At 55.8% G+C, this 25301-nt stretch overlaps 1 protein-coding gene across 2 annotated transcripts; it reads left to right on the top strand.

Annotated features, from left to right (window-relative positions):
- Positions 1-245: 245 nt before the first annotated feature.
- Positions 246-25183, top strand: SH2B2 (SH2B adaptor protein 2). Of its 2 annotated transcripts, none has more exons than XM_017828922.1 (10): positions 246-264; positions 1779-1904; positions 10768-11655; positions 13969-14070; positions 17959-18050; positions 20292-20386; positions 20569-20745; positions 20858-21051; positions 21803-21974; positions 22405-25183. In XM_017828922.1, exons 3-10 carry the CDS (start codon positions 10795-10797, stop codon positions 22716-22718), a joined length of 2007 nt encoding a protein of 668 aa, XP_017684411.1. In that variant the 5' UTR covers positions 246-264; positions 1779-1904; positions 10768-10794; the 3' UTR covers positions 22719-25183. The 2 variants fall into 2 exon arrangements, with proteins under 2 accessions (XP_017684411.1, XP_017684410.1); XM_017828921.1 differs by lacking the exon at positions 246-264 and adding an exon at positions 636-692.
- Positions 25184-25301: the final 118 nt, after the last annotated feature.

A 25301-nucleotide genomic window follows, 5' to 3' on the forward strand; every position in this document is an offset into this window, starting at 1 on the left:
CTGGAGCCCACTCCAGTCACACTGTGCTGCCTTGTGACCCCTGGGAATGTGGGGGTGTGGGGGGTCACCCCAAATCCCCTCTCCTGTGCAGTCTAACAATGAATATTGGGCTGGTAGATGGGGTGAGAAAAGGTTGTACCCCCTTTTCAAGGCACGGGGGTGCCCTGCCAGGATTTGCGAGTCTTGGGGTGCCCCCTGAAGGTTTGATGATCTGAGGATCTGAAGCTTCCCCCAAGCATTTGGGGTGGCGCCCAAGGATTTCAGGTGTCCCTGGCGGGGGTTGGGTGCCCGTCCGAGGATTTAGGGCCCCCACTGAAGATCTGCGGTTTGGGGCACCACCCGAGGACTTGGGGTGCCCGTGCGAGGATCTGGGGAGGCATCCGAGGATTTGCGGTGCCACCGACATTTGGGGCGCCCTCTGTGGCGCGGCCCCCATCCCAGCCCACGTGCTCGGCGGGGGTGGGTGCCCACCCCGCCGGGTGCCGCCCCCGGGGGTCCCCAGCCCGGTGCGCTGCGAATCGAGGGGGGGCGGCGGGACCGGGCGGGGCCCTTTAAGGCGGCGGGGGCGGGGGTGGGCGGTGCGGGGGGCGGTGCTGCCGGCGGGGCGGGGGGCGGCCGGGCCGGGCAGAGCCGAGCCGCGCTAAGCCGAGCTGAGCCGAGCCGAGCCGCGCCGGAGCAGCGAGCGGGGCCGGGTGAGCGCATCCTCCGGTACCGGCACCGGGGGGCGGCGGCGGAGGGGCGGAGGAGGGAGGAGGGCTCTTGTTTTCCCGGTTTTTCCCCCCCCGCCCCCGTTCGGGAGCGGACCCCTCCACCCGGGAGAGGGTCCCGCCCCCCCCCCCCCCCCGCCGCTGCGGCGCGGTGGAGCCGGGAGGGTCCCCGAGCCGCCCCCTCCCCTCGCCGCCGCCGGGCCGGGGGCTGCCGCCGCCTCCCACCACCCGCGGCTGGGTCATCCCCCCCTCCCGGTGAGCATCGGGCCCGGCGGGGGCGGGAGGGACGGCGGGGGGCGGTGATGGGGCAGACCCGGCGGTGCCCGGCTCGGCCCGGTGCGCCCGGGGATGGGGGGCTGCCCCAGGGATGGGGGGCTGCACAGGGATGGGGGGCTGCCCCGGGAATGGGGGGCTGCACAGGGAAAAGAAGGGCTGCCCCGGGAATGGGGTCTGACCCGGGGATGGGGGCTGCACAGGAAGAGGGGAGGCTGCCCCGGGCATGCGGGGCTGCACCAAGGGGTTGGGCTCCCCGGTGACGGGGCTGCCCCACGGGAGGGGGTTCTGCCCCCGGGATGGGGGGCTGCACCGCGGGGATGGGCTCCCCCCGGCCATGGGGGCTGCCCCGGAGGGATGAGGGGCAGCCCTGGGGGGGCGGCAGCCCCGGAGCTGGGGGCGCAGGCAGCGCGCAGCACCCGGCGTGGATGCTCCGTGATTTTCAATCATTATTGTCTGCCTGGGTTTGCGTGAGGGGTGCAGGCAGCTCTGGGGGGGTCCCCACCTGGTCCTCCCGGACCCTCCGGCAGCCGGTACCTCCCATCCCCGCGGGGCCCCGGGGACCCCCGTGGGGCCGCTGTGGCTCCCGAGCTTCCTCCAGCCCCGCTCTGCTGAGCCTGGGTAGCACCACGGGGAGGCCCTTGGGAAGCGGAGGGACTTTCTCTCTGGCCCTTCTGCTTATTTCTGGTTTTGGTGGAGTCAGGCTGGAGCCCAACAAGGCTGTGGCTCAGGGGTGAGATGTGCCCGAGGATACTGCTTTCACTCCAGGGCCTGACAGCCCAATCCTTTGCCTTCCAGGTCCCTCTGAGTGGGTCTGGTCCCTCATTCCAGCGTGGAAATCGATGAGTTGAAGTTATGCATTTGACCTGGAAGAGCCAGGCTGCTGACGCTTTGGGGACCCTGTGAACTGGAACGGGAGAGGAGGTAAAACAGCTCTGTCCACCCAGCATTCTGCCCAAAATCCCTGGGAGGCCCTGTTGATTTGTCTTTGAGTGGATGAGGAGCGGCTGAGGGAGCTGGGGGGGCTCAGCCTGGAGAAAAGGAGACTCTTGGGGGGACCTGCTCGCCCTCTACAACCCCCTTACAGGAGGGTGGAGCCAGGTGGGGTCGGTCTCTTCTCCCAGGTAACAGGCAAGGAAATGGCCTCAAGCTGTGCCAGGGCACAGATATTAAGGGGATATTGGATATTAAGGGAAATGTCTCCACTGATAGAGTTGTCAGACACTGGAACAGGCTGTCCAGGGCAGCGGCAGACTCAGCATCGCTGGAGGGATTTAACAGACATGTAGATGTGGCACTTGGGGACATGATTTAGTGGTGGCCTTTGCAGTGCTGGAGGAACAGTTGGACTTGATGATCTTGGATGTCTCTTCCAACCTAAACAATTCTATGATTACTCAGAACTCCCCTCCACAGGGATTTTTAGAAAGGCATCTGGGGATGCCTTTCTAAATAGGGATCATGCTCCTAAACTCCACAGGCTCTTCCAAAATTCTCAGCCCCCTTTCCCTGAGGCCCTTGGCCATCGTGTTTGTACAGACAGGTGGGTGTGTGCTGCCAGGGGATCTGCTTAGATGGGATAGCAAGTGCTCTTGGACCTTCCCTCTGTGTCGTTCAGTGGTGTTTCCCAGTCTCTCACCATCATTGTGATGCTTCGGTGCAGCCCAGGGCCACCGCTGAATAACTGATTTCTAAAAAAGTTGGATAATTCTCGTGGAGATGCTCCAGCCTGTTGACACGTCCTTGGGAAGGGCATGGGATTGCCTGCCCTGTCTGGTGTCTCACCCAGCACAAGGTGACCATTGTTCTGTGCCATAGAGGGGGATGAGTCAGCCCTGGGGGCTGCAGGATGGAGCTCCGCTGTCCTGCTCTGGGTGCAGCTTTGGGGTTAAAATCACCACCTTCCTCAAGTGTGAGACCCTCAGTTGGGTCAGGGCTGCAGTGGCTGCTTGACTGCAGGGCTGCCTCTTTTGGCTGAGCCATCAGGTCTGTTCCCTCTTCTCCTGGACCGTGAGCACATCTCATACACCCTCGTGGCTGGGTGGTCTTGTCCAACCTCCTCTTGTCCTTCCTCCTTGGAGGGAAATCACCCATCTCTTTGAGATGAGGATGTTGCTGGTAATGCCTTTCCTCTTCCTCCTCCTCCTCCTCTTCTTCTTCCCAGAAACCAGATGATGGTTGCACATCTGCTGGCCCTGCTGACTCAGGCTGGCCGGGGTGCCCCGGGGCCGTGCTCCCAGCCCCAGGCCAGCGGAGCCGCTCCTGGCAGCGCTCCCTTCCCGGAGCACCCGCCCGTGGGTGCCCTCGCCTGACCTCGGCTGCTTTCCCTGCCCGGGGATGCCAGTGAGGTGGTGGGATAAGGGTTGGAGACTTGTGCCTGGCTCGGTGCTCCACTTCCCCGTGGAGGCTGGCAAAGGGAACCTGGGGACTGCGGGGAGCACGTGGTACGCTCCCAGGAATTGCAGATTTGAATCCCAGCTGGTTCCGTTGCAGCGGAGAGGAGGAGAGGTCATCCCTAAAGGGAAAACTGCAGCCCATATCCGACTTTTGTTAAAGAGAAAGCCAGAAGGGCTTGGAGAATCCCTTTGCTGTGGGAGCGCCCGCACTGCTGGTGCAGGGTCTGGGTCTGGGATGAGACTCAACTCGCACAGGTTGTGCCATGCTTTGGAGCTGGGGGGACAGGCATGGGACCCAGTGTGCATCCACTTCCAGGGTCCCATCAGGATGATGGGAGATGGTTTATGCCCTGCTCCACTGGGTCCTGGCAGCATTTGGCAGCCAAGACCCTGGGGCAGGAGATGGGCTGCGATGGCATCGCAGAACCCTGGGAAAAGGGATGGTGGAGAAGTTGGACACAGCCTGTGAGTCCCTCTGACGTGGTTGTGGCCATGATGGATACAAAGGTCTGCCTGCCCAGGAGCATCCCTGCACAGCAAAAGGAAAAGAGATCTTTGAGGTTGGATCTCCAGCCAGGGTTGGCAGCCGTAACAGGGTGTTTTGGCATCATCTGGTTGAGGGGGGGGTTCAAAGCCCACTGGAATTTTTATTTTGCTTAATACACCACTTAAGCAATTAGCAGTGATTGTAGCAGTCCTGGGTGAGGCGCTGGGAAGAATTGAATTTCCCAAGCTCAGATACCATTAGGCAGCAGTTTAAGGCTGTTTGCAGGCGGGTATGAGACAGTGATGCGTGTGGGGAATTAGATCTGCAACACACAAAAACATAATAAGGAAATTTTCTACAGAACTGGGTAACTTTATCTGATGTTTATTATGTGCCTTAATTGAAAAACAATCTTAGGGGGTTCTCTGCCATAACAGTGGGGGATCCCCAGTGATGGCTGTGCTGTATCCATCAGGATGTACTTTCCTGGTTTTCCTGCACCACTGACTCACACAGCTCTCCCCTCAAAAACACCCAAGGAGCCCCTCCATGGCATAACGGTCCACAGGGCAGGAGGAATCTCTTTAAAGAGTTGGCATCTGTTTTGTGAAGTGCAGTTGGGTTGATGTTGTGGGGCTTTTTCTTTAAATCCCCTGAGTTTCAGGTGCATCCAGCGGTGGGGAGCGAGCAGATAAATCTCCTGTTGTTTGGCATTTCTGAGTCCAGGAAGGGTCTGCCCCCGGGTACCAGGTCAGTGGTTAATATGTAACAGGTGCACAGGACACTGTGCACCCACAGCCTGGAGGTGGGTGGATGTGCAAATAATTTTCCAAGGATGGGAAGGCGAGAGGAGGAGGAGGAGGAGGGTTTTGTTGTGGGCTGAGAGGCGGAAGGAAATCGAGGCTTAGTGAGGGAAATGTGAGATCGCTTGGTTGGGGACAGGGCTTCGGCCACTCCTTGGGGGAGGCTCTGCTATTGTGGTAGTTAAAAATAGACTTTGGACTGGTTAGTTTTCTGTGGGAAGTCTCTCCTGCCAGAGATAGGCATGTGAGGTGGCATCCAAATGAGAGGGAATGGACAACAGCTTCTGACTCCTTTACCTAAAGCTCTGTTTTTATTTTCTTTTAATATCTTTTCTTTTGGGCCATTGAGGGGAGGTCTTTGCTTTATTCCTAGACACAGCTGCCTCCAAGGCCCAAGCTTCATCCATGATGCCCAGCTGTACCAAAGTTTTGCTCAGCATCATGTCACTGCACCCTGGGGACCCCCTCCCCGTGGCTGACGTGTCCCTCGGGTCCCACACCAGTGTACCCAGTGGGCTGAGTGGCTTGGGTGGTGCTCCAGCGCTGTGCATGGGCTGGCAAGCGTGGTTCCCTGCAAGCTGGATGGAATTACTCAGGGAAGAGATTATCTAAGATCCAGTGGATCTTATCTGTTGACTCGTCTTTATTTTCCAGCAGCTGTCAGCACGGGAGGTATAACGTACACTGGGGGGGGGGATTTTGGAGGGGAGGGATAGGAACAACCCTGTGATATGGTCAGAATAGTGAGAAATGGAGAAAATCTCAGGTTTTACTGGAGGAACTGTCATGGGCCCATTTGCTTATTGGCAGGAGTGTTGGGGGTGACATCGGGATGCAGAACTGGGAGATATCACACAGCGCTGTGGGGAGACCACCATGTGTGCAAGAGCAGGAAGAAGGGTCATTTCTTGCCTGTTTTCTCTTTGGAAGATGTGTCCCTTCAGCACCTGCACCTCAAAACCCTGCCCTGGCCATCCAGCACTCCTGGGTGCTTTGGTGCATCTGTTTTGAGGGCTGGTCTGGCTGATGCTGCAACCAGAGAGATCCCTCATTGGGAAGCAGAAAAAGGCCTGAAACCTTTTCACTCTGGAAAAATATTTTCTAGGCTGCAAGTGTCAGGTGGACCCTGAAGTGCATCTGGAGTGGAGGGAGTCAAAGCATGCACTTACCAAGGAATTGGTTCAAGGAAGGTGGTTTGACCGTAAAATTTGAGGCTGAAATGCTGGTTGATTAATATTTCAGTGGAATGGACAGTAAATGAGAGGAACAAAGATTGTTTCCATTTCTATCCGATTCAGGCAGCCAGTCTGATTTAAGATCAAAACAGTATAAATAGTGCTTGGAGCAATGAGGAGTATGGAGAGAAATCAGCTTCTCCCACGCTGAGGCTGTGGTGGGGATGGTCAGGGGTCTGGGGGATGTGAAATGAGGGCAGGTAACTTCTGCTTCTGCTGCTTTATGGCTTTCTCTTCCTCAGCTCAGCCTCTGCATGCCCTTAAAGCTCTGATGGGTCTTGAGGGGCTGGGGATGGCCCTCGAGGTGGCAAAGAAACACCCTGGGAGGAGGTTGCTTGGTCTTTGCATGGTTCAGGTCTGCTGTGGAATGGGGGGACATCATCTCTGTGGCCAATGCATCCCTCATCCCGTTGTGCTTGCACAGTAAGAGCAGGGACGATGCCCTTGCTTCCTTCCTGCCACCGGCTCTGTGTGATGCTCACTCTGCCCCACTGTCCTAAGGGCAGTCAGTCCCCATCCCGGTTTTAGCTGTTTTCCTGCGTGCCTGGGGCAGGCAGTGCCTTGGAGCCGTGCAGGCAGGCTCCAGGCTCCCTCCTGAGCTGCCAGAGGGGCTGCCTCCGCCTGTGTGTTGGGAGCTGCCTGCCTGCCAGGATCACTTCGCACCGGGGGGGGGCCGGGCCGGGACGTATCGCCTTGCTCTCCGACCTGCTCGTGACTCGGGGATCTCCTCTGGCATGGCACGCTTAGGTCAGGCGCTTTGCTTGGGGGAGCAGGTGCCTGGGTTTCCTCATGTCATTCCCGAGGGATCAGGATCACCAGCTGGGGCTTTGAGTGGCATCGATCTTGCTGGAAACCGATCTTGCTGGAAGCCAAGCAGCTTTCTGGACCAAGGCAGCCGGGACTGGGCTGGGGACCACCTTCCCCAGGAGCCAGGGATTTGCTGCACACCCTCCCCTGCAGGCTTTTCCTTCCTCTCCCGTCCTTCCCTGGCTTTGCCCCGGGAGCTCTCCCACACAGGTGGAGGTGGAGGGATGCAGCAGGGATGGAGGGATTCAGACTTGCCACCCACAACCTCCACCAGACAGTGTTTTTGCCCACCGAGGATCACTTTGTCCCAGCCTGGCTGCACTGGCCGGAAGGGAAACATCTCTTTATTAGGGATGTTTCCTTAAATAAAGCCATCAGAGCCAGTGCTGGGCTGGCTGTGCTGCCCATCCCATGACCGGTGTTGCGCATTCGGGTTATTAACACCTCATTAGATGTTGGTTCCTCCCCACGCCTCTGGTTCAGCAAATCCCAGTGGCTTTGTTGTTGCTCCCTGACTCCTGCTTCACCGGGGAGTTGTTTTTTTACGGTCTCCTGCGCTTCTGCTGACAGTTTAAATTTCATTTCTTCTTGAGGTCAGTAGCTTTACTTCGACTTTCAGATCATTCTGTGTGCACCCCCCAGAGCAGGGGATGCCTCAGCACACCTTGTTGGGAGAGACTGTCCTAACATCACTGCCAGGGGCTGGCTCTCACCTGCCATCCCAACCTGGGTTTCCATTTGGCCAATTCCAGAAATTCCTTCTTTTTTCCTTCTTTTTTTAAACCTTTACTCACTTTCCCAAGTGACAGTGACAGCAGACACAGCACTGCCCTGGGAGGAGTTTGGGGACTCATGCAGGTGGGTTAGGAGCCCATCACCAGCCTGATGCCATGGTTGCCACTCTGTGGCTTCCCTTTCACAACAAACCACCTCATTTTATATATCCATGTGTTTTGTGTCACCCAGGCCAGGGACTCGAGGCTGTGGCCCCTGGGCCAGTTCTGGAGTGGGCTGATGGCACCTCCCAAGGGATCTGGCTCCTTAGCAAAGTGCCCAGAGCACCCTGCAGCCCTTGGTAAGCCGGGCTGGCAGTGGATGGCCCTTCCCCTCCGAAAAGCAATTGCAGTTTTCCTACTTATTTTCATCTTGAGCTTATTTTCGTCTCCGCTTCCACCGCTCTGCCCGGGGATGCTGTCTGTGGCATGATAAGTTATTTCAAGAAGTGGGGCAGAGCTGTTGGTATGGAGGGGAGTGAAGGCACCCAGATTAAAGGTAAATCTACACAGATAATTGGGAGCCTGCTTCCCGCAGAAACCAGGTAAACAATGAAACAGGGGTGGGGATGGCTCTGTGGCCCCAGGGGGATGGCTCTGTGGCCCCGGGGGGCTGCCTTCAGCCACCCCACCCACTCCCAGCCCCTGTTGGGCCCTGGCAGGGGGGGGCTCATGGACCAGCTCCGGGCAGGAGGGGCTGGATACATGGCACAGGGTTAGTAATCCCCGCCTCCTCAGACCTGCCAGATGTCTCTCCTCTAGCCTTCATTTTTATAAATTGGCCTTTTAAAGTCTGTCATCCCCATGCAGATGAAAGGAAGATGCTGTGATGCCTCTGCGTGCGTGTCTCTGAGCCTGAGCCCGGCTGCAGTGCCTGGATCTCGAGGCTTTTTGTTTGGGGCTTTATCTTTTTTGAAGTGCCTTTCTTTTTTTTCTTCTTTTTTTTTTTTCCCCTTAACATCTCAAGAGTCTGTTGTATCAATGTATCTTGATTTTGGGCAGGCAGGCCTCCTTCTGAGCACCTCCTGGAGAGAGGGATAGGGAGAAGTGTTCTTGCCCCATCTGGGGGGGGTAAACCAGCAAAGGGTTGATACCCAGGGCAGATGCAGTTAAACCCGTCACTGTGGGGCTTTCTCTCCTCCTCCCAAGCCCGTTTCTCCTCTTTTCCCTCTTCATCCTTTCCCCCTTCGTTGATCTTGCTGTGACTGCTTGGACTGGCAGCAGGAGACTCCTTTTCATCTCCCTTTTCTCCCTGAGCCCAAATACTCCTGGCCTGTGGCTTGGTGCAAGGGCAGCTCCCGGGGCCGTGGCAGAGCTGGGGCTGTGAATTTTCAATTCAAAGGGCAGTAACTGCTGCCACAAGCCGAGTCTTTAAATCCTCTGCTTGGTGATGGATGGATAATTAGGAATTTCATTTGCTGGGCGGGTAACAAACAGCTTTGCATTTTCTGTTACTTTCCTGTTGTCTCTTGGGGAAATTCAGACACTGCTCCTAAACTGCAGGGATGGGTTTTTTCCCAGCTGGCACGGCTCCCTGCTCAGGTCTCCAGGAAAGCCCTGTGATGCTGGGGAGAGCCTTGCCAGGGATTTCTGCAGGGGCTGGGGCTCTGCTGCAGACTGGTGATGGTGTTGTGGGATGTGAGGGGCTAGTGCAGGTCCTCACTGCCTCCCTGGCACAACCGGGGCACCAAGCAGCATCCCTGTCTTAAAGGTGGGAAGATGCTACATGCATCGTGTTTCTATTGAGATTTTTGTTGCCTGTGTGGGTTTCTCCTTGTTTGAGGGGGGTGGAGAGCCACTTCCTGGGATGGAGGTGCTCCTGGAGAGCTCAGATGTTTTGTGCTGGTAGGTGAGGTGGTGCCTAATCTCCGTAGGGATGTACTGGGGAAATGGCAACCGGTTCCTGGCCACAGCTTCTGCTCTGTATCTCAGCCTTTGGGGCTTGGTCCTGCCTGTGTCTGGTGACTGACGTGGTTGGGGTCTGGAGGACAAGGAGCGGGTTATCCCAGTCCCCAGTGCCTGCCCTGATCCCGTGGCTTGTGCAGTTCATCCGAGCAGTAATTAATTATTGGCCGTGTAAGCTGCTGGCGGGATCCTGCGCGTGATTTATTAGCAGGAGTAATCCCTCGCCAGCAAAAGAGCTGCTCTGTGAATGGAGAACAGCAAAATCCAGGGAAAGAGCTGCTCTGTGAATGGAGAACAGCAAAACCCGGGGGGACTGTCGTGTCCTTCCAGAACTGGATCGCCCAGGCACAGTTCCTGCCTGGAGCACGGCAGCTGCAGGCACCCCTGGGCTCTGTATTTGAGCCGGCTGAGGTGGGTTTGCCAAACTGCTGCCCTCGGGGTGGGGAAGGAAGGGTGTCTGAACGTGTGGACCTTGTGTTTGGGGACATGGGCTGAGCAGTGCTCCACTTGCTCACTGGCCAAGGCTCGCTGTCACCAGTAGACCACAAGCAGTCTCACCACTGGGAGATGATTTTTAAGATGTGTTTGCTGCCAGGGTCTCCCTGGGGAAGCCGTTCACACTACCCAAAGCCTGGTAGATGTTTGGGAAGTGCAGCATAAGCACCAAGCTGGACTGCACACGTGCCCTGGCAGGCCCATGGCTGCTGGGAGAGGGACCAGTGTGGAGACTGGGCAAAGTGATGCTTCTCCCATGGGCACATGGGTCTGGTCTGCAGCTCCCATTAAGCTTTGGTGTGCTCCTGGGTCTGGCTTCTGTTTTCTTTTCCCCCTGTACCCCATCTACTCCTTGGCCTCTGTCAAGGACCTGTCCCAGGTTATCCATTACCCCACAGTGCTCCAGTGAGGAGGGTGAAATACCAAAATTCATGTGGCAAAGGATCAGGGCAGAAGTAGAGAATGGAGAAAGAGAAGGACCAGCTGCTGGGTGCAGAGGGGAGGGCACTGCCAGGACTCCTGATACTCCCTCACCCTATGGAGAGCTGTGCCATGCCCAGGCAGACACACAGCGAGAGAAATCCTGAAGGCGAATCCCCCCGAGCTCCTCCGGTCGGGGACTCCTTAGCGGTTTTATGATAAATCAATAACGCTTTTGCATGGTCATAATCATAAAATAAGTACAATTTATGGCTGCTGCCGGGGCCAAGATTTTTTTCTAGTGTATGAGGTGGAGAGAGAGCGACACACAGACAACTGCCCACAGCGTTTCCCTTTGCACAGGAGCTGCAGACTGGCTCCTGGAGACCCCCGTGTCGGGGTGGGGGGGGCAAGGTGGGTTGCCCATGTCCGTGCCCAGGCTCACGCTGTGCCTTTGCCCCCACAGCCTGCCGGCAGGTGGAATGGGGCAGCCATGAACGGCGATGCCCTGTGCCAGGAGCCCTCCTCCCCGCTCCCCGACTGGAGGGAGTTCTGCAAGCTGCACGCCCAGGCGGCCGCCGTCGACTTCGCCCAGAAGTTCTGCCAGTTCCTGAAGGAGAACCCTCACTACGACACCCCCGGGGCAGAGACCTCCTTCTCCCACCATTTCACTGCCAACTTCCTGGACATCTTCAGCCTGGAGGTCAGCCGGGTGTTCGTGTCCGACTCGCCCACCAAGTACAACATCGTGCCCTTTGTGGGGCTGCAGAACTGCCACGTCCCCTACGGGCGGGAGGTCACCCCGAGGAAGGAGGAGACGTCCACTGAGTCCCTGGACAGCATGGACACCCCGCTGGGTGCCAGCCGGTACCTGACCCCGGCGCAGCAGGTGCAGGCACGCAAGGTGTCCTCCTATGGCCAGTCCCGCAGCTCGGAGGACGTCTCCATCCACGCCGCCGCCAAGCCCAAGTTCAAGAAAGGCTTCTCCTTGAGGAACATGAGCTTGTGCGTGGTGGATGGCATGAAGGAGATGTGGCATCGCAAGTCCTCTCCGGAGCCGGGCGCCGAGGCTGCCCCGGGCGGCCGGAGGGCCGAGAGGGAGCTGTGGCCGGCCGGGGGCAAGGAGCCTGGGGACCCCCGGGAGAAATGGACCCACAAGCTGCGCCTGTCCAAGGTGCCCTCCTCCAAGGTGGAGCTGGTGGACATCCAGAGGGAGGGGACGCTGCGCTACATGGTGGCCGATGACACGAACTGTGTGGGGAGCTCACAGTGGCAGAAGTGCCGCCTCCTGCTCCGGAAAGCGGTGAAGGTGGAAGGAGAGAGGTTCCTCCTTGAGTTTTATGTCCCTCCAAAGGTAAGTCCTGGTTTTTCTCCACTGTTGTTTTTATGAGCAGTTCAAGCAGCAGTTGGGCTTTGCTTGAGGCTTTTCTTGTTTCCACTGCTGAGCTGGGATGAAATGCAGCTCTGGTCCAGAGGGAGGTCTGGTGCTGTGTGGCTGAGGTGCGAATGGATGGGAAAATGTGGTTGAAACCTATCCAACCTGCAGGCCAGAGTGAACCTTGGCTCTGTGAGTGTTGGTCTGTGCCTCTCACTGAAACATCCGTCCTTCTGATAAAATACAAAACGTGCATTTAAAGTGCATCTCTCTGGAGAGAGGCTCAGCACCGGTATGGATAGTGTGCATCACTGGGAGCTGGACTGGGAGCTTCCACAGCCCAGGGACTGCACAGGACCTGGTTGGAAGGAGACAACCCCATGTCCATGGCATGGACAAGGGAGCCTTCAAGAGACCTGGAGAGGGACTTTTGGAAAGGGCATGGAGTGACAGGACAAGAGGGAATGGCTTCAAACTGAAAGAGAGTGGGTTTAGGTTGTACATTATGAAGAAATTCTTGGCTGTGAGGGTGGTGAGGCCCTGGCACAGATTGCCTAGAGAAGCTGTGGCTGCCCCATCCCTGGAAGTGTTCAAGGCCAGGTTGGACGGGGCTTGGAGCAACTTGTCTAGTAGAAAGTGTCCCTGCCCGTGGCAGGGGGTTGGAACGAGATGATATTTAGTGTCCCTTCCAAACCCAACCATTCCTTGATTTTATGCACAGAGGATCTGGTGGGTGTGGGCTGCATGGAGCAGCGCTGGCTCATCAGCTGCACCTAAGGGGTAATAAACTTGGGTTAAAATGGAACAACTGCTGCTCTTAAAACATTTTAGAGAGAGCTCATAGAGGGATTTTTTTTTTTAGTGTATCTTGATTTGTCTCTAAAAATCAATTTTGAAATTATTTTACAGCAACTTTTATGAACATTGTCTGCTCCTCTGTTATAATCACACCCTGCTCTAGTTTACAGCTTTCTCCCCTCATCCCATCTTGCTTTCCATCTGGCAAACGATTCAGCTGTAAAAGTGGCACCAGTCTGGCACAGCTGGAAGAAAACAGCTTTTTTCTGTGGCAGCCACATCTTTGTTTTTGCACAGACCCTACAAAAACTATGGTCATGTCCTTAAATCTTTAAAAGGAAGAGCCTTCCCGGAGAAGAGGGGGTTGGAATGAGATGATCTTTAAGGTCCCTCCCAACACAAACCATTCTGTGATTCTAAGCCCTTTCTCTGGCTCAGCGGTGAATTATCACCTTGTTTCCTTTCCTTTCGAAGCAGCTGCCGCCTCCTTTCTGACCTTCTCCTGTGCAAACAGCAGGATGGAAAAATTCCCTGGGGATGGGCAGAGCCTTGCACGGTTGAGACGTGTCTGGAGGCAGCGCTGGGGCTCCAGGGCTGGCAGAAACGGAAACATCCTGGAAGGGAAAAAGCAGTTTCTGTTCTGTCTTGGATGTATTTATTTTCATTTCCCAATAAAACTGGGAACTGAGCCCGTTATTGGTAACCTGCAGCCAGGAGCTGCTCCCTGGCCTCATCCTACTCCCTGCACCCAAGGCACCAGGCGCAGGTTTCAGTGACTAAATTGCATCTCCACTTCTCACATCCATGATGCTCCGAATCCCAGAGCCCTGGAGAGCAGCTCTGCAGGCTCCTTTGGGGGGGATTTGTTATAATTAAAACAAATATCTGGGGAATTTGTTGCTCAGCAAACACTTGGAGTGGGAGGCACCAGGTCCTGCCCCCCCATCAAGGCTCCGGCGGGTGCCAGGGGCCCTGGGGGAAATTCATTTTTCTTTATTTTAATGTAATTAAAATTCCCTGCATGGCTGAGGCTGCTGTGTCGGAGCTTCTCGGTTGAAATGCTGCTCCTGTGCTGGATAAAGGGAGCTGCTTTTCCACATGGGAAGCGTCCCCCATCAGATAGCACAGTTCTCTCCCGGCGGATCTCCATCGGGAGAGGGTTTAAAATGGAGAGGAGTAAGTGGTGTTGGCAGAGCTGGCACTTCAGCCTGTGCTGGAGCAGGGAGGAGGTTTGGCACTTAAATGCACCTCCCTGCCTTCCACTGGGCCTCCTCTTGGTTTAATTCAAAGAGCTCGGAGTTATCAGAACGGGAGGGAAATCAATGCTGTTTATTCCCCCGCTGTAATAACCACACAGGCTGAGCTGATCTCGCCTCTGAGAGCTCCACTGCGTCGTCCCCAGGGACAGTTTGATTCAATTGAGTGACTTTTTTTATTCATTGATTTCTTTTAATTTATTTTCTTTGGGGTTTTTTTTTCCCCCTCTTTTCCCAGGCTTCCAAACCCAAGGTGAGCATCCCGCTGTCGGCCATCATCGAGGTCCGCACCACAATGCCACTGGAGATGCCCGACAAAGACAACACCTTTGTCCTAAAGGTGAGAGCAGGGTGTGTATCCCTACAGGAACCCCATCTGCACCTGCATCCAGCCCCTGCTGCAGGGATGCTCAGTTCCTGAGGGGATCGTTGCCTTGGCTTTCGGAGCTGAGATGCCAACAGCACTAATGCCCCCCATGGGATCCCTGCCTCCTCCACCTGACACCTGGGATCGAGCTGTTTGCCTGGCTTTCACTGTGGAGCTTGGCTTCTCTGTGTCACCAGGAGACAGGTTAAATTAGTGTCCAGGGACAACCTGCAAGGGAAGATACTCCTTGGTGCAGCTGCTTGTGGTTTTGTGGCTGCCATGGCCCTGGATTGGTGGCACATGGTGGCTGTTTCATTGACACGGGGCAGTGGCACTCAGGGCTCTGGTCTAGTTGACAAGGTGGTGTTCGGTTAAAGATTGGACTCCATGATCTTGGAGGTCTTTTCCAACCTTAATGATTCTATGGGAACAGCAGTGCGGGGCCACTGAGACCCTGGGGATCAACTACCCCACATGAGTCTGTGGGTACGAGCAGAAAGTCTCTCCAAAAAAGACTTTTCCGTATCATGCATTTAATTAGCTTAATGCTGCCTCCTGCTCTGCTGGAAGGCAGCAGCCTGTCATGGCAGATCAGGGCTGAATTTTGCAGGGTCCTGGCCATCATGATGATGGATGTGTTGTTGGACGTGGTGTTTCTCTCCGGCTAATGGGGTTGTACTTTCCCACTTGTGTGGACTCGCACTCTCCATCAGAGCTGTGGGATGTGCCCAGCTGGGAGGCAGCACATGTACATGGAGGACACCAGCACTTCGAGCATTTCTGTGTCCTACCTCTGCTCAAAAAACACTTCTCTCCCTAAGAGCTTCTCCCCTAAGAGTGTGTGGCAAAGCAGAGCGGAGGGGCCGGGCTTCCCGGCTGAATGAACCTGCTTGAATGCTTAGAAAACTGTGAAAGCAGAGGAGGGGAAAAATAAAACCTGGCTTTGTGAAAACCCTTGCACCTGGTAGCCTGCTGGCCCCAGCACACATTCCCATGGGAAATCATTTTCCACCAAACCCAGCTCCTTGTCAAGGTCCCACACCTTCTCCTGGTACCTCCTTCGGGGCATCCTCCCTGCCCCAAGGGCTTCTTGCTCTTCAGCCTCAGCCTCTGTTGTGCTCTGTGTCCACCATGGCCATGAAGGGTCATTCAGCTCTCTTCTGTGTCTCAAAGACCAACCTCAGGAGTCTTCTGCCATCCAGACTGACCAGCTCAAGGTCCTCCTTGCTTTCCTTGCAGGCTCTGAAGAGAGAATTCCCCAAAGTGTACATGGGGCCATGTCCCAGAGCAGATAGGAAGGATTGCTTCTCCTTTGATTGCTTCTCCTTTCTTCTTCCTCTTTATCCAGCCCAAGCTGATCTAGTTGTTTTCTTCATACCCCAATGATGATGATGTTGACTCACACGCAGCTTGTGGGCTGGTGTAACCCCTCAATGGTTTCTGCAGAACTGCTTCAGAGTTGTGGTTCCCCAGCCCAGACACCCCCAGCAATCTGTGTGAGCCCAGAGCTTGCCCTTGTCCTTGAGCTGGAGGCATTTTCTTCCACTAAGCATTTCTCAGCTTTGACAAGAGCATTTCAGTTCTTGCCTCATCCTTCAACACGCTTGCAGAGTGGTGTCACCCATGAATTGATCAGGCATCCTCGCTTCCCTTTGCCCTAATCGTTACTGAGGAGCAGCATGCACGGAGAGCCTTTGATGAGCATATCCCTCAGCTTTGACCATCGGCCATCAATAGCCTCTTAGCCATTGATCACTGCTCTTGGAATACTGCTCATCAGCTACCTTCAGTCATGTTTTCTAGATCTCCTTACAAATCCCACCTCAACTGTGTTGCATCAGTGTCTGAAGCGTGGCGAGTCCGAGGATGTGCCACTGCTTCTTCCATCCCAGGGGCTGTCACAAGCATGAGCAGATGACTGGGTTTGGTCATGACAAATCCCTGCTGGGGGGGATTCAGCTCTGGGGGTGCTTTCTGGGTGTCCATAAGGGTCAGTTTCTTTGGCTGCTGGAGGAGAACTCTGGGCTTGTCCTCTTCCCATCTTCTGGAGCCAGAAATGCTTTATCCATCCTCACCACTAACAGATCAGTGACTACTTCAAGCCATTTCTTTAATTTACCTGGGGGATGCTCCAAACCCCACCAGTCAAAAAATGCTTGATTTATCAGGTACCTCTTGCTCCTGCCCTGTCCTGGCCGGGGTGCTTTCCCTGCCACAGGGGGAATTGACTGGAATCGATCCTTTGAGTGAGCAGAGGCAGCAAGCACAGCATTGAGCCCCTCTTCCACTGCTTCCAGCCAGCCTTTGCCCTCCCCTCCCTGCTGTGGGCACAGAATGCTGTTCCCCTATTCTCACATCCATTATCATTTGTGGGTCATTTTCTGTCTGGGCCCTTCTTGCTGGGTCATCTTCTGGCTGTTCTCCCATTCTCCTTTTGCTGGTTGGACTTGCAAAGGGGGTGAAACACTCACAGGTGCTGGGGTGAAGGTTAGATGGGTGAGAGAGGGAGCTGAGTGCTGTGGTTTCCCTGCTGCCTTCCTGTGTGATGTGGACCCCAATCTCAACCTTCACACACAACATACAGGTTATGACGGGTGGAAAAGCCCCTGCCTTGTTTAGGGAGGCCACACTAGAATAGTTTCTGCCAAATTGCCTAAAAATGAGCAGGCAGCATGTCCCCAGCTCCCATCAGACACCAGGCACACGCAATTTTTTCCATTGCACAAGCAGGTGCTTGCAAAATACCCAAACCCTGCACGTGCTTCACTTGCTGTCATGCTCTGCATGAGTGAGCAGTCCCGTCTCTCACAGCAGCTTTGTGTGTTGTCCTCAGAAAGCCAGAGAAGCTCCTTTGCTCTGGTTAAACAAATTAAGGGGGGGGGTCTTTGCTGCTCCTCTACACCTCTGCCAGGGGCAGGATCACTCAGGCACAGCCCAAGCTGCAGCAGGGACGAGGTCACTGCTCAGCCTCAGCCAGGGCTCTGCTCCCTGCCCTCCCTGCTTATTTTCAGGACAGTGATTCAGTTGTTTGTGATTAATTTAATTTGCTTGGAGGTTGTCTCAGCTGGCAATGTGATACCCTCCTGGAGTCCGGATTGCTTTGCCAGCTCAGGAACGCGATGTATAAAGCTCCGTGAAGGATGCAGGGAAACCTGCCAGAGGCACACAGCATCTCGTGGCATCTGCGGCCACTGATGTGGGGCTTCTGAGTTCTCCCTGTCCCCAGAAAGGCACAGCTGCTTTGGGTTTGCCATTTTGGATGCTCTTTTGCATCCTGATTTTTACTTAATGTTTTTTTTCCCCGTGAAAGTGAGCTGCTTTCCCACCCCGCTGCAATCAGAAATCAAAGCCTCATGGACCAGCAGGCAGGAAAGATAACAGAGGGGAGGTTTAAACTCCTGGCTTTGGGGTGTGGCAGGGTCTGGGGGCAGAGAGCAGCGTAGCTTCTGCTCTACCTGTGCAGAGGTAGTTTTTTGGGGGCACTGAGGTGATGGTGCATCACCAACATCACTATGTTGGTGCATCATGCCAGGTACCCCCAATGCTGCCAGCCAGGTGTGGTTTTGCCACAGAGGCTGTAACAACCTTGTAAAAAGCCTTGTGATATATGTGCTAATAACAGAGGGGTGGGAGTCTTCCTCTGAGCCCCATCTTTGGTGGGGCCCACACCCTTGGGCACAGCAGGACATCTCTGTGGGTCACCCCTCGGCACCCCTGTGCTGGGATGAGGCAGGACACTGATCCTCTCCTGCTCAGCGAAGTGCTGTTTAATAGCAGCAGGTTTTGTAGGGGTCCAGCTGGGTTATGGGGGCTGGGTGGCAGGACCCCAGCACTGCTGACACCATCCCACATTGCCTGCAGGTGGAGAACGGGGCCGAGTACATCCTGGAGACCATCGACTCCCTGCAGAAGCACTCCTGGGTGGCGGATATCCAGGACTGCATTGACCCTGGGTAAGGATTGCTGGGGGAAGGGGCCATGTGGGGCTGAGCTGGGCGCTGCTGTGCTGCCCTCACCCCTGAGCACGGGTTGTTACCCCAATGCAGTTTTTGCTACTCAGGTTGTTACAGAAGTCCCCAGCTCAGAGCAGTCTGAAAGTGGAGTTAGCAGCCTGTGTTTGCAGAGCACTGGCTGCCTGTTCACCCTTCCCTTCTCCATGTCACCTCAGCCTGGCAGAGGCAGGTGACCTGGAAACTCAGCCTCAACATGGGAACCTTCTCACACCCACCTTCTGAAGCTTTTATACTGTATTTGAGCTATTCTCCATGGTTTTTTCCAGTCTAGCATCCATGGTATATTTAAGATTCTGCTGGTTAAATCGATTTATTTACCTTTCTATCACAGTGGCATCAATACTGTCATTGGAGTCACAACTCAGCCAGAACCTCCCATCTGCTGTTTCATCAGCCCATGCAGCAGGTTACGTATTAGGGAGGTTTTGTGCCCAATGCTGCTGCCCTTCAGCTGGCTCAGACAAGCCCAACCTCTGGGGAAACCCTGGCACTGACCTTCTTGGCACAGTTTTGGAAAAACAAGGTGCCCATGCTTGCAGAGTTGAAAACCTCAAGCAAACCTGGAACAGGGCCTTGGAGAGTCTCCCGCTGCCTCCAGGCTGCCTTTGCCCCCTTCTGCTGGAGAGAGGTGGTTTACAGGGCTGGTTACTGTGGAGGCTGCATCTAGTGGGGAGGATGCACTGATGCGCTCCAGATTTTTACTCCTCCATCTCCTTTTCCTGTTTTTTGAAATATATAATTCATTGGCACAGGTTGCCCAGAGAAGCTGCAGATGCCCCATCCCTTAAAGTGTCCAAGGCCAGGTTGGATGGGGTTTGGAGCAACCTGGGCTAGTGGAAGGTGTCCCTGCCCATGGCAGGGGTGTGGAACGAGATGAGCTTTAAGTCCCGTAATTCAAAAAGCAGTGCAGAGGCTGGGCTGCTGAGGGAGGCAAGGCTGGGAAAAGGCCCTTTTTTTCCCACTGCATGTTTCAGCGCCAGTTTTCCAGCCGGAGCCGAGCACCACGGCCGTGCTCCCCTCAAGCCACCGCGGGAGCCGCCGGCATCCCCGCGCCAGCCCCTCTGGCAGCCTCCCAGCCTTCTCTGTTTGCTTAGCACCCAGCGCCGTCCCGCTCTGGCCTCCGGACGTGACTGTAAAGCAAATAATAATGAACTCCAGAGCAAATAATAATGAGCTGTTTAATACACCGACACACGCGCTCGCTGCCAAGAACGAATTTCCAGTCAGCTCCCGATACTTTTGCCAAGGGCTGCGTGCTGGAGCCGCCGCGTGAGCGCCCGGCGACGGCTTTTCTGCAACGCGCTGTTGGTTTTGGTTTCCTTCCTCCCTTCTTGTTTTTAGCCGGCTGCAGCTGAATGACTCCCAGTGGCTGATTCACGTACTGGCCACTAAATAATTCAGCAGCTCACGAGGGAGCCGTTACCACCGACGCAGACGCTTCCTCGCTGCCTGTGCCCACGTGGCCGTTGTTAAGCAAGAGCAGCCCAGTGCTGCCGGCAGCTCTGGCAGTGCCAGGCTCTTTCTGACAGCCAGGATAAAAATAGGCTGTGGAGCAAGTCGGATGCTTGTGCAAGAAGGATGCTGAAGTGCACGGGGAGGGTTGGCAGCAGGGATGCTCTGCGGGGGCTGCCCCCCCTGCCTTGGTCTGTTCCCACTCGCTGGCTTGCTCCAGGCTTCCTGGCTTGGTTTTTTTTTATGTCTTTTAGGGTTGTAATTCCTACGGGTTGGTAATTCCCTTTGCAGAGGGTGAAAGTGAAAGGGGGGAAGTTGGTGGTGGGATTGTATGTAGGTGCACCAATGTCTTGCGAAGCAAAGGGCTGAGGGTCAAGGTGACAAATTTCCATCCAAACCAACAAGGTTGCAGCAAAATCCTGCAGCTGGGACTGACCAGCATGACTCTATACAATGGGCTTTCAGGGGTTTAATCCCTCTCACGCTGGTTTCTCACCCCCAAAAAGCCATGTTGTTTGGTGGCTGCTCTGCCTCTCTGTGGTGTTGGTGCTTCTATTCATGGCAGCTCCTCAGGAGAAAGCAAGGAGCATTGGGATGTGCTCCCGGATCACAGCTGGAATTTTGTTTGGCTGAGTCTCCATTCTGTGCCAGTGAGCGGAGGTGCCACACATGCGTGTGTCTGTAGCGTGGCACTCAGCATGTGACCATGTGCTCTGTGCTCTCCCTTAGGGACAGCGGGGATGATATTGAGCTGGTGTCCTGTGCACAGGGAGCCTGTCTGCCAGGCAGGACAACCTCCTCCAGCTGCGAGTTCCTGGCTGACGGTAAGGACCTACATCTGGGAAAGTCTGGGAGTCCCTCAAAGCCATAACATAGCTCTCAGATGTCTCTGAGAGCCAAGGGTATCCAACGTGGTTGCCTTCAGAGCAGGACAGCCCCCAGCTTTGTCCAGTGGTGGTGGGTGATGCTGAGCCATGAGCCCATCCCTCTGCAAATTCCTTTCCAGATGTGCCCAGGCCACCAGACAGATGTGCCCTGCCCAGCGCTCACAACACCACCACAGCCACCGCCGTCCCCGTGCCCCACGGCCGGAGCAGGGACTCCCTGGGGGAGCTCCTCACCCACGTCCCACTGGAGAACTTCCTGCAGACCCTGGAGTCCTCCCCCACTGCACATCTCACAGGTACCGGGATGCAGGATGCGGCCCCAGCATCTCGTTCTTGAGGGAGAGGATGAGGGGGCGGGAGGGGGTGATGTCTGGGTGCTCCCTAAAAACCTGCTGTCCCTGCGGGCAGGGGAGGACAGCGAGGCGGAGGCGGAGATCAACCTCTCTGACTTCCCCTGGTTCCACGGGACTCTCTCTCGGATCAAGGCAGCTCAGCTGGTGCTCTTCGGGGGCGCCCGGAGCCACGGATTGTTTGTCATCCGGCAGAGCGAAACGCGGCCGGGGGAGTATGTGCTGACCTTCAACTTCCAGGGGAAAGCCAAGGTGGGTGTCCTCTGCTTCTCTGTGAATATCAGCATCAGCCCTGCCCAGCACCCTGGTTCCTTCCTGCTCTGCAAGCAAGCAGGTGCCATGCAGTGACCCCAAACACAGCAGCTCTGGCAGGGCAGCCCCAGGACCGCCTGCCCTTGTCCCTCCAAGAGCCCTCTGCATCCTACTCAGCCCCTTCTATGCTTTCCTAACTGGATCAGTGCCTGCCATGCCAGCATAAGGTTAAATATTATTAAGTAATATGCATGGAAGCCCAGCCTAGCCTGGCACATCATCCCCCGCCCTCTCCTTTTTCATTCTGTGCCCCAAAGTACACGAATGCACTATGAAGAACCAACTCACATGGAGTTTTCTGCTGACTTTCTAGCAGAGGGCACATGCTGTCAGGGGTTGGGATATAGCTGCCTGTTCTTGTCACTTGTCCTGCAAGAAGTAGTTCAGGTGGGCTAGAGTCTTCCCCAAGGCTGTCTGTGACACTGGGATTAGAGCTTCAGCCCCCCTGGCTGCACCCAGGCTCCCTTGTCTGGGTGTTCCTTTATGGTGTTCATCCCTAGGAGGGGCCAAACTTCTCCTGGGGCTGCAGCGAGTAGGGTTTTGCAGGAAACACCCTGCAGCAGGTTAAAAATGACAATCCTGAGGTAGGAGCAAACCACCCTTGGCTGATGGAGGTGGCTCCTGCTGCTGATTGCAAGGGTGGTCTCGCCCTCACAGTCCCCAGCTCACCCGCTGACCCCTGTGCTTGCAGCACCTCCGCCTGTCACTGAACGAGAGCGGGCAGTGCCACGTGCAGCACCTCTGGTTCCAGACCATCTTCGACATGCTGCGCCACTTCCACACCCATCCCATCCCCCTGGAGTCGGGCGGAGCAGCCGACATCACCCTCCGCAGCTACGTGGTGGCCCAGAGCCCACAGCCCGGTAGGTGCTGGGGCCGGGCAGGGGCAGGGCTGCATGTGGAGGGTAGGGTGTGAGGTTTGGGTGGTACCTTGTGTGGAACTAAAAGGGAGTGATCCCTGGGATTCCCTCCCTACAGCTGTGCCTGTGCTGATGCACGTGGCTCTGGAGATGTGCCAAGGTGGGTGTTATCCCATAGAAAGCAGGCAGGGAGCACCATGCAGCAGCAGGACTGTGCTGGTGTGACCCCCGTGTCCCCTGGCCATGGGTGTCAGTCCCCTGGCTCGAGCAGGAGAGGAGCAGAGGGGTCTGCAGGGCTCAGAGCATCCTGCTGTGCTGGGGGACTGTGGGCAAGGGGGGTTGGGGAATGACAAGGTCAAGGATGGAGAAGATGGGCATGGGATGGTGCCAGCGAGGGAGCAGTGGAGAGGTCAAGCTCTTGTCTCCCTTGCAGATGCCGGCCCCCCACCACCCCTTGTGCCACAGCCCCCGGGCTGCCGGGTCGACCTGCCACCTCCACACTACTTCTGCAGCACAGCACCCACCGGCCCGCCGGCCCCACCACCTGCTGAGGGGGTGGCCGTGGCCCCCCCTGTCACTGTCCCTGCACCCTACCACCGCCTGGAGGGTGCCCTGGGCCCCCGGAGCCGCAGCGACAGCACCGAGCGCCGGCCGGAGCCCCCCACCGCCAGTGCCGAGGACTACCACGAGGCTGACAGCGCCCGGAGCCGGACCCGGGCCGTGGAAAACCAGTACTCCTTCTACTGAGCCCCCCACGCCTGGGGGCTGGATGGTGGGGGGAAGCGGGGCAGCCGTGCCCCTCACCGCTCCACCAGCCTCGCCACCTCCTCCTGCCGCCACCAGCAACCAAACCGGGACGTCCTTCTCGCTCCCTGCTGCTTTTGGGAGCTGTGTCAGCAGCAGGCGATGTCCCAGCTGGACCTTGCACCAGCCCCAAGGTTGGGGCAGTGCTGGAGGTTTGGGAGGCTGAAAGAGTCAGTGCCATTTTGGAGCTTGCAGCCTCTTCTTTTTCCCTCCGGACCAAGAGCTCTCCGAGGGCCGAGCCGAGCTCCCTGCATCTCCTCCCGGGTATGACCATCGTGGGATGGCAGCCTGGAGCTGTGACAGGCTCCATTCCCCAGCCAAAGAGCCTTGGCACATCCATTCTGGGGCGAGAGCCCAGCATGGCCAACATCCTTCTGGCACCATCGCCCTGCAAACCAGCTGCCGAGGGACTCTGGCATTTTGGGATGACCATGGAAATGGCAGATCTACATGCAGAGACTTGCTCAAATACGTGGATCACTGAGAGGGCACCACTGAGGGTTTATCCAGGCTGGCTTTTGGGCTCCCTCTGAGGCATGTGTTTCCAACCCTCTGCCAGGAGGTTTTTTTTCCAAAGCTTAATGAATTGCATTCAAGAAAGGGTTTTCCTGCTGTCCTGCCTTTTGTGTTCCTTTGTTTCCTTTCTCTCCTTGCTGTACCTACAGAGAATCCCTGGATAATCCCTTTCTTCCTCCATCTCTTCCTTGCTTTCTCAAAACCTAAGCTCTCTGCAAGGGCAACAGCTCAGCCTTCTGACTGCTCTCTGCCACAGCTGGGTGATGTTTTCCATTGCTCAAGGCAAACCTTGGAAAATATGACAACACCCCTGCTTTGCATCAGTTGTTGGTCATTCGGGATGTCCAGGGGGGTCAGGCAGAGGCCAGGGGCTGTGTCTGGAGGTGAGGGACAACCTTGCCCTGCAGGTGTTCAGCTGGGCTCCCAGGAATGAAAACACTACACATCTTCAGTAACTGCTATCAAAAGTTACTGTTTTTTTCTTAGATAAATAGAAATGCCCAGGAAGAGCAAAAGGAGTGGGGCTGGTGCCAGGTGGGTGAGCAGCCAGCCAGCACAGGGGGACAGGCCAGGCTGATGGGCAGGATTGCCCTTGCCAGTGGTTGATGTCCCTCCCCAGCAGCTGTAAAACCCTGCCAGTGAGGGCTGGAGCAGCACTGCTGCCAGGAGGGACCAGGCATGCCGTTGTCACTGCTGCTTGGTGGCTTTTTGACAGAGCAGTGCAGCTACGTGCACCTGGAGGAGGGGGTCCCTGATGGAGGTGAGCCCTGGAGGAGAGTGTAGAGCAGAAACCTGCTGTGGCCAGATGTGCACTACGTTGATGCTTTCCCTACAGGGCATGGAAGCCCTTAGGATGGTTTTACAGGCCAGAGTCTGTGTGCCTTGTGTGGGGTGGGAGACCCTCTGGAAGGGCAGCTTTGCTTGCAGACAAAGTGCTTGCGTGTCCCTCTTGGTTTGCCTCCCACAGCTTGTCTTACCCAGCAGCAGGGCTCCTGGTTCCTTGTGTGGCTGCCAGGTCTGGGTGACAGTGCTTACAGGACCTGAGCCAAGTGGCTTTGGAGTGCCTGGACAGGTTTCCAGGTAGAGCAGACCCCACCATAGCAGCTAGAAGTTACCACTTAGTGCAAAGAGAGGTACAAGACAAGCTACAACCTAACTCAAAAAAACCCCTTGAATTTGCCTGGAATTGGGTTGGGCCAAATTTTTATTTTTTAGGTGCCTTCTTTCCTGAGCTAGCAAAGCATGTCCCCAGCACTTGAGTCATTTGTGCTTCCAGAGGGCAGGGAAGGTGTCTCCAAGGCTCCTTCTGTGATGTGAGAGCTGTCTTTCTGGCCCATGGGTGTGTGAGATGAGAGCTGGTGGATCTCATTCCTGCAGGAAATGCCACCTTCTCCCCAAACACACAGCCCTTCAGAGAGCAGCAGGAGCAGTTTGCTCTTTTGAGGGTATTTCTCCTTCCTCAGCTCAGCTAAAACCCAGCTTGGAGGAGCCCATGCAGCAGGGAAAGGCTGATGGGTTGATGGGTTTAACCTGGACATGCTTCCTTCACACACAGAGTGAATTTTGGATATTATTGGTGATTTTGGATATGGGACAGACATCATCACTCTGGTTCCTCATTGAGGTCCCAAGGGGCTGGATGGGAGCACTGCCTTACAGACCTTCAGATACTGGCTGGTTTCTCACTTTTTGTGTCACAGGATAGGAAAAGGAGGGGGAAGCAATGATCTGCAAGCAAAAAATGTTAATTTGTAAATAGGGAAGAGTCTGGAAGAGTTTACTGTTGTGTAGAATAAATTAATTTTATTTAAAAAAAAAAGGGGGAGGGGGACTTCATAAACAAATGGAGAACTCGAGTTTCGGTTTTAAAATAAAATCACTTGCAAAAAGGATGGCACGTGAGCATGAGCTTGGAGTTTTGCTGCATTTGCTACATGAAGAAAGGAAAAAAGGGAGGGAGGGTGCTGTCATGTCACATGTGTGTAGACCTCGTTGCTATCTCGAGGCAGT

This window comes from Lepidothrix coronata, unplaced genomic scaffold (genome assembly GCF_001604755.1).
Source record: "Lepidothrix coronata isolate B3197 unplaced genomic scaffold, Lepidothrix_coronata-1.0 Scaffold154, whole genome shotgun sequence".
NCBI lineage: Eukaryota > Metazoa > Chordata > Aves > Passeriformes > Pipridae > Lepidothrix > Lepidothrix coronata.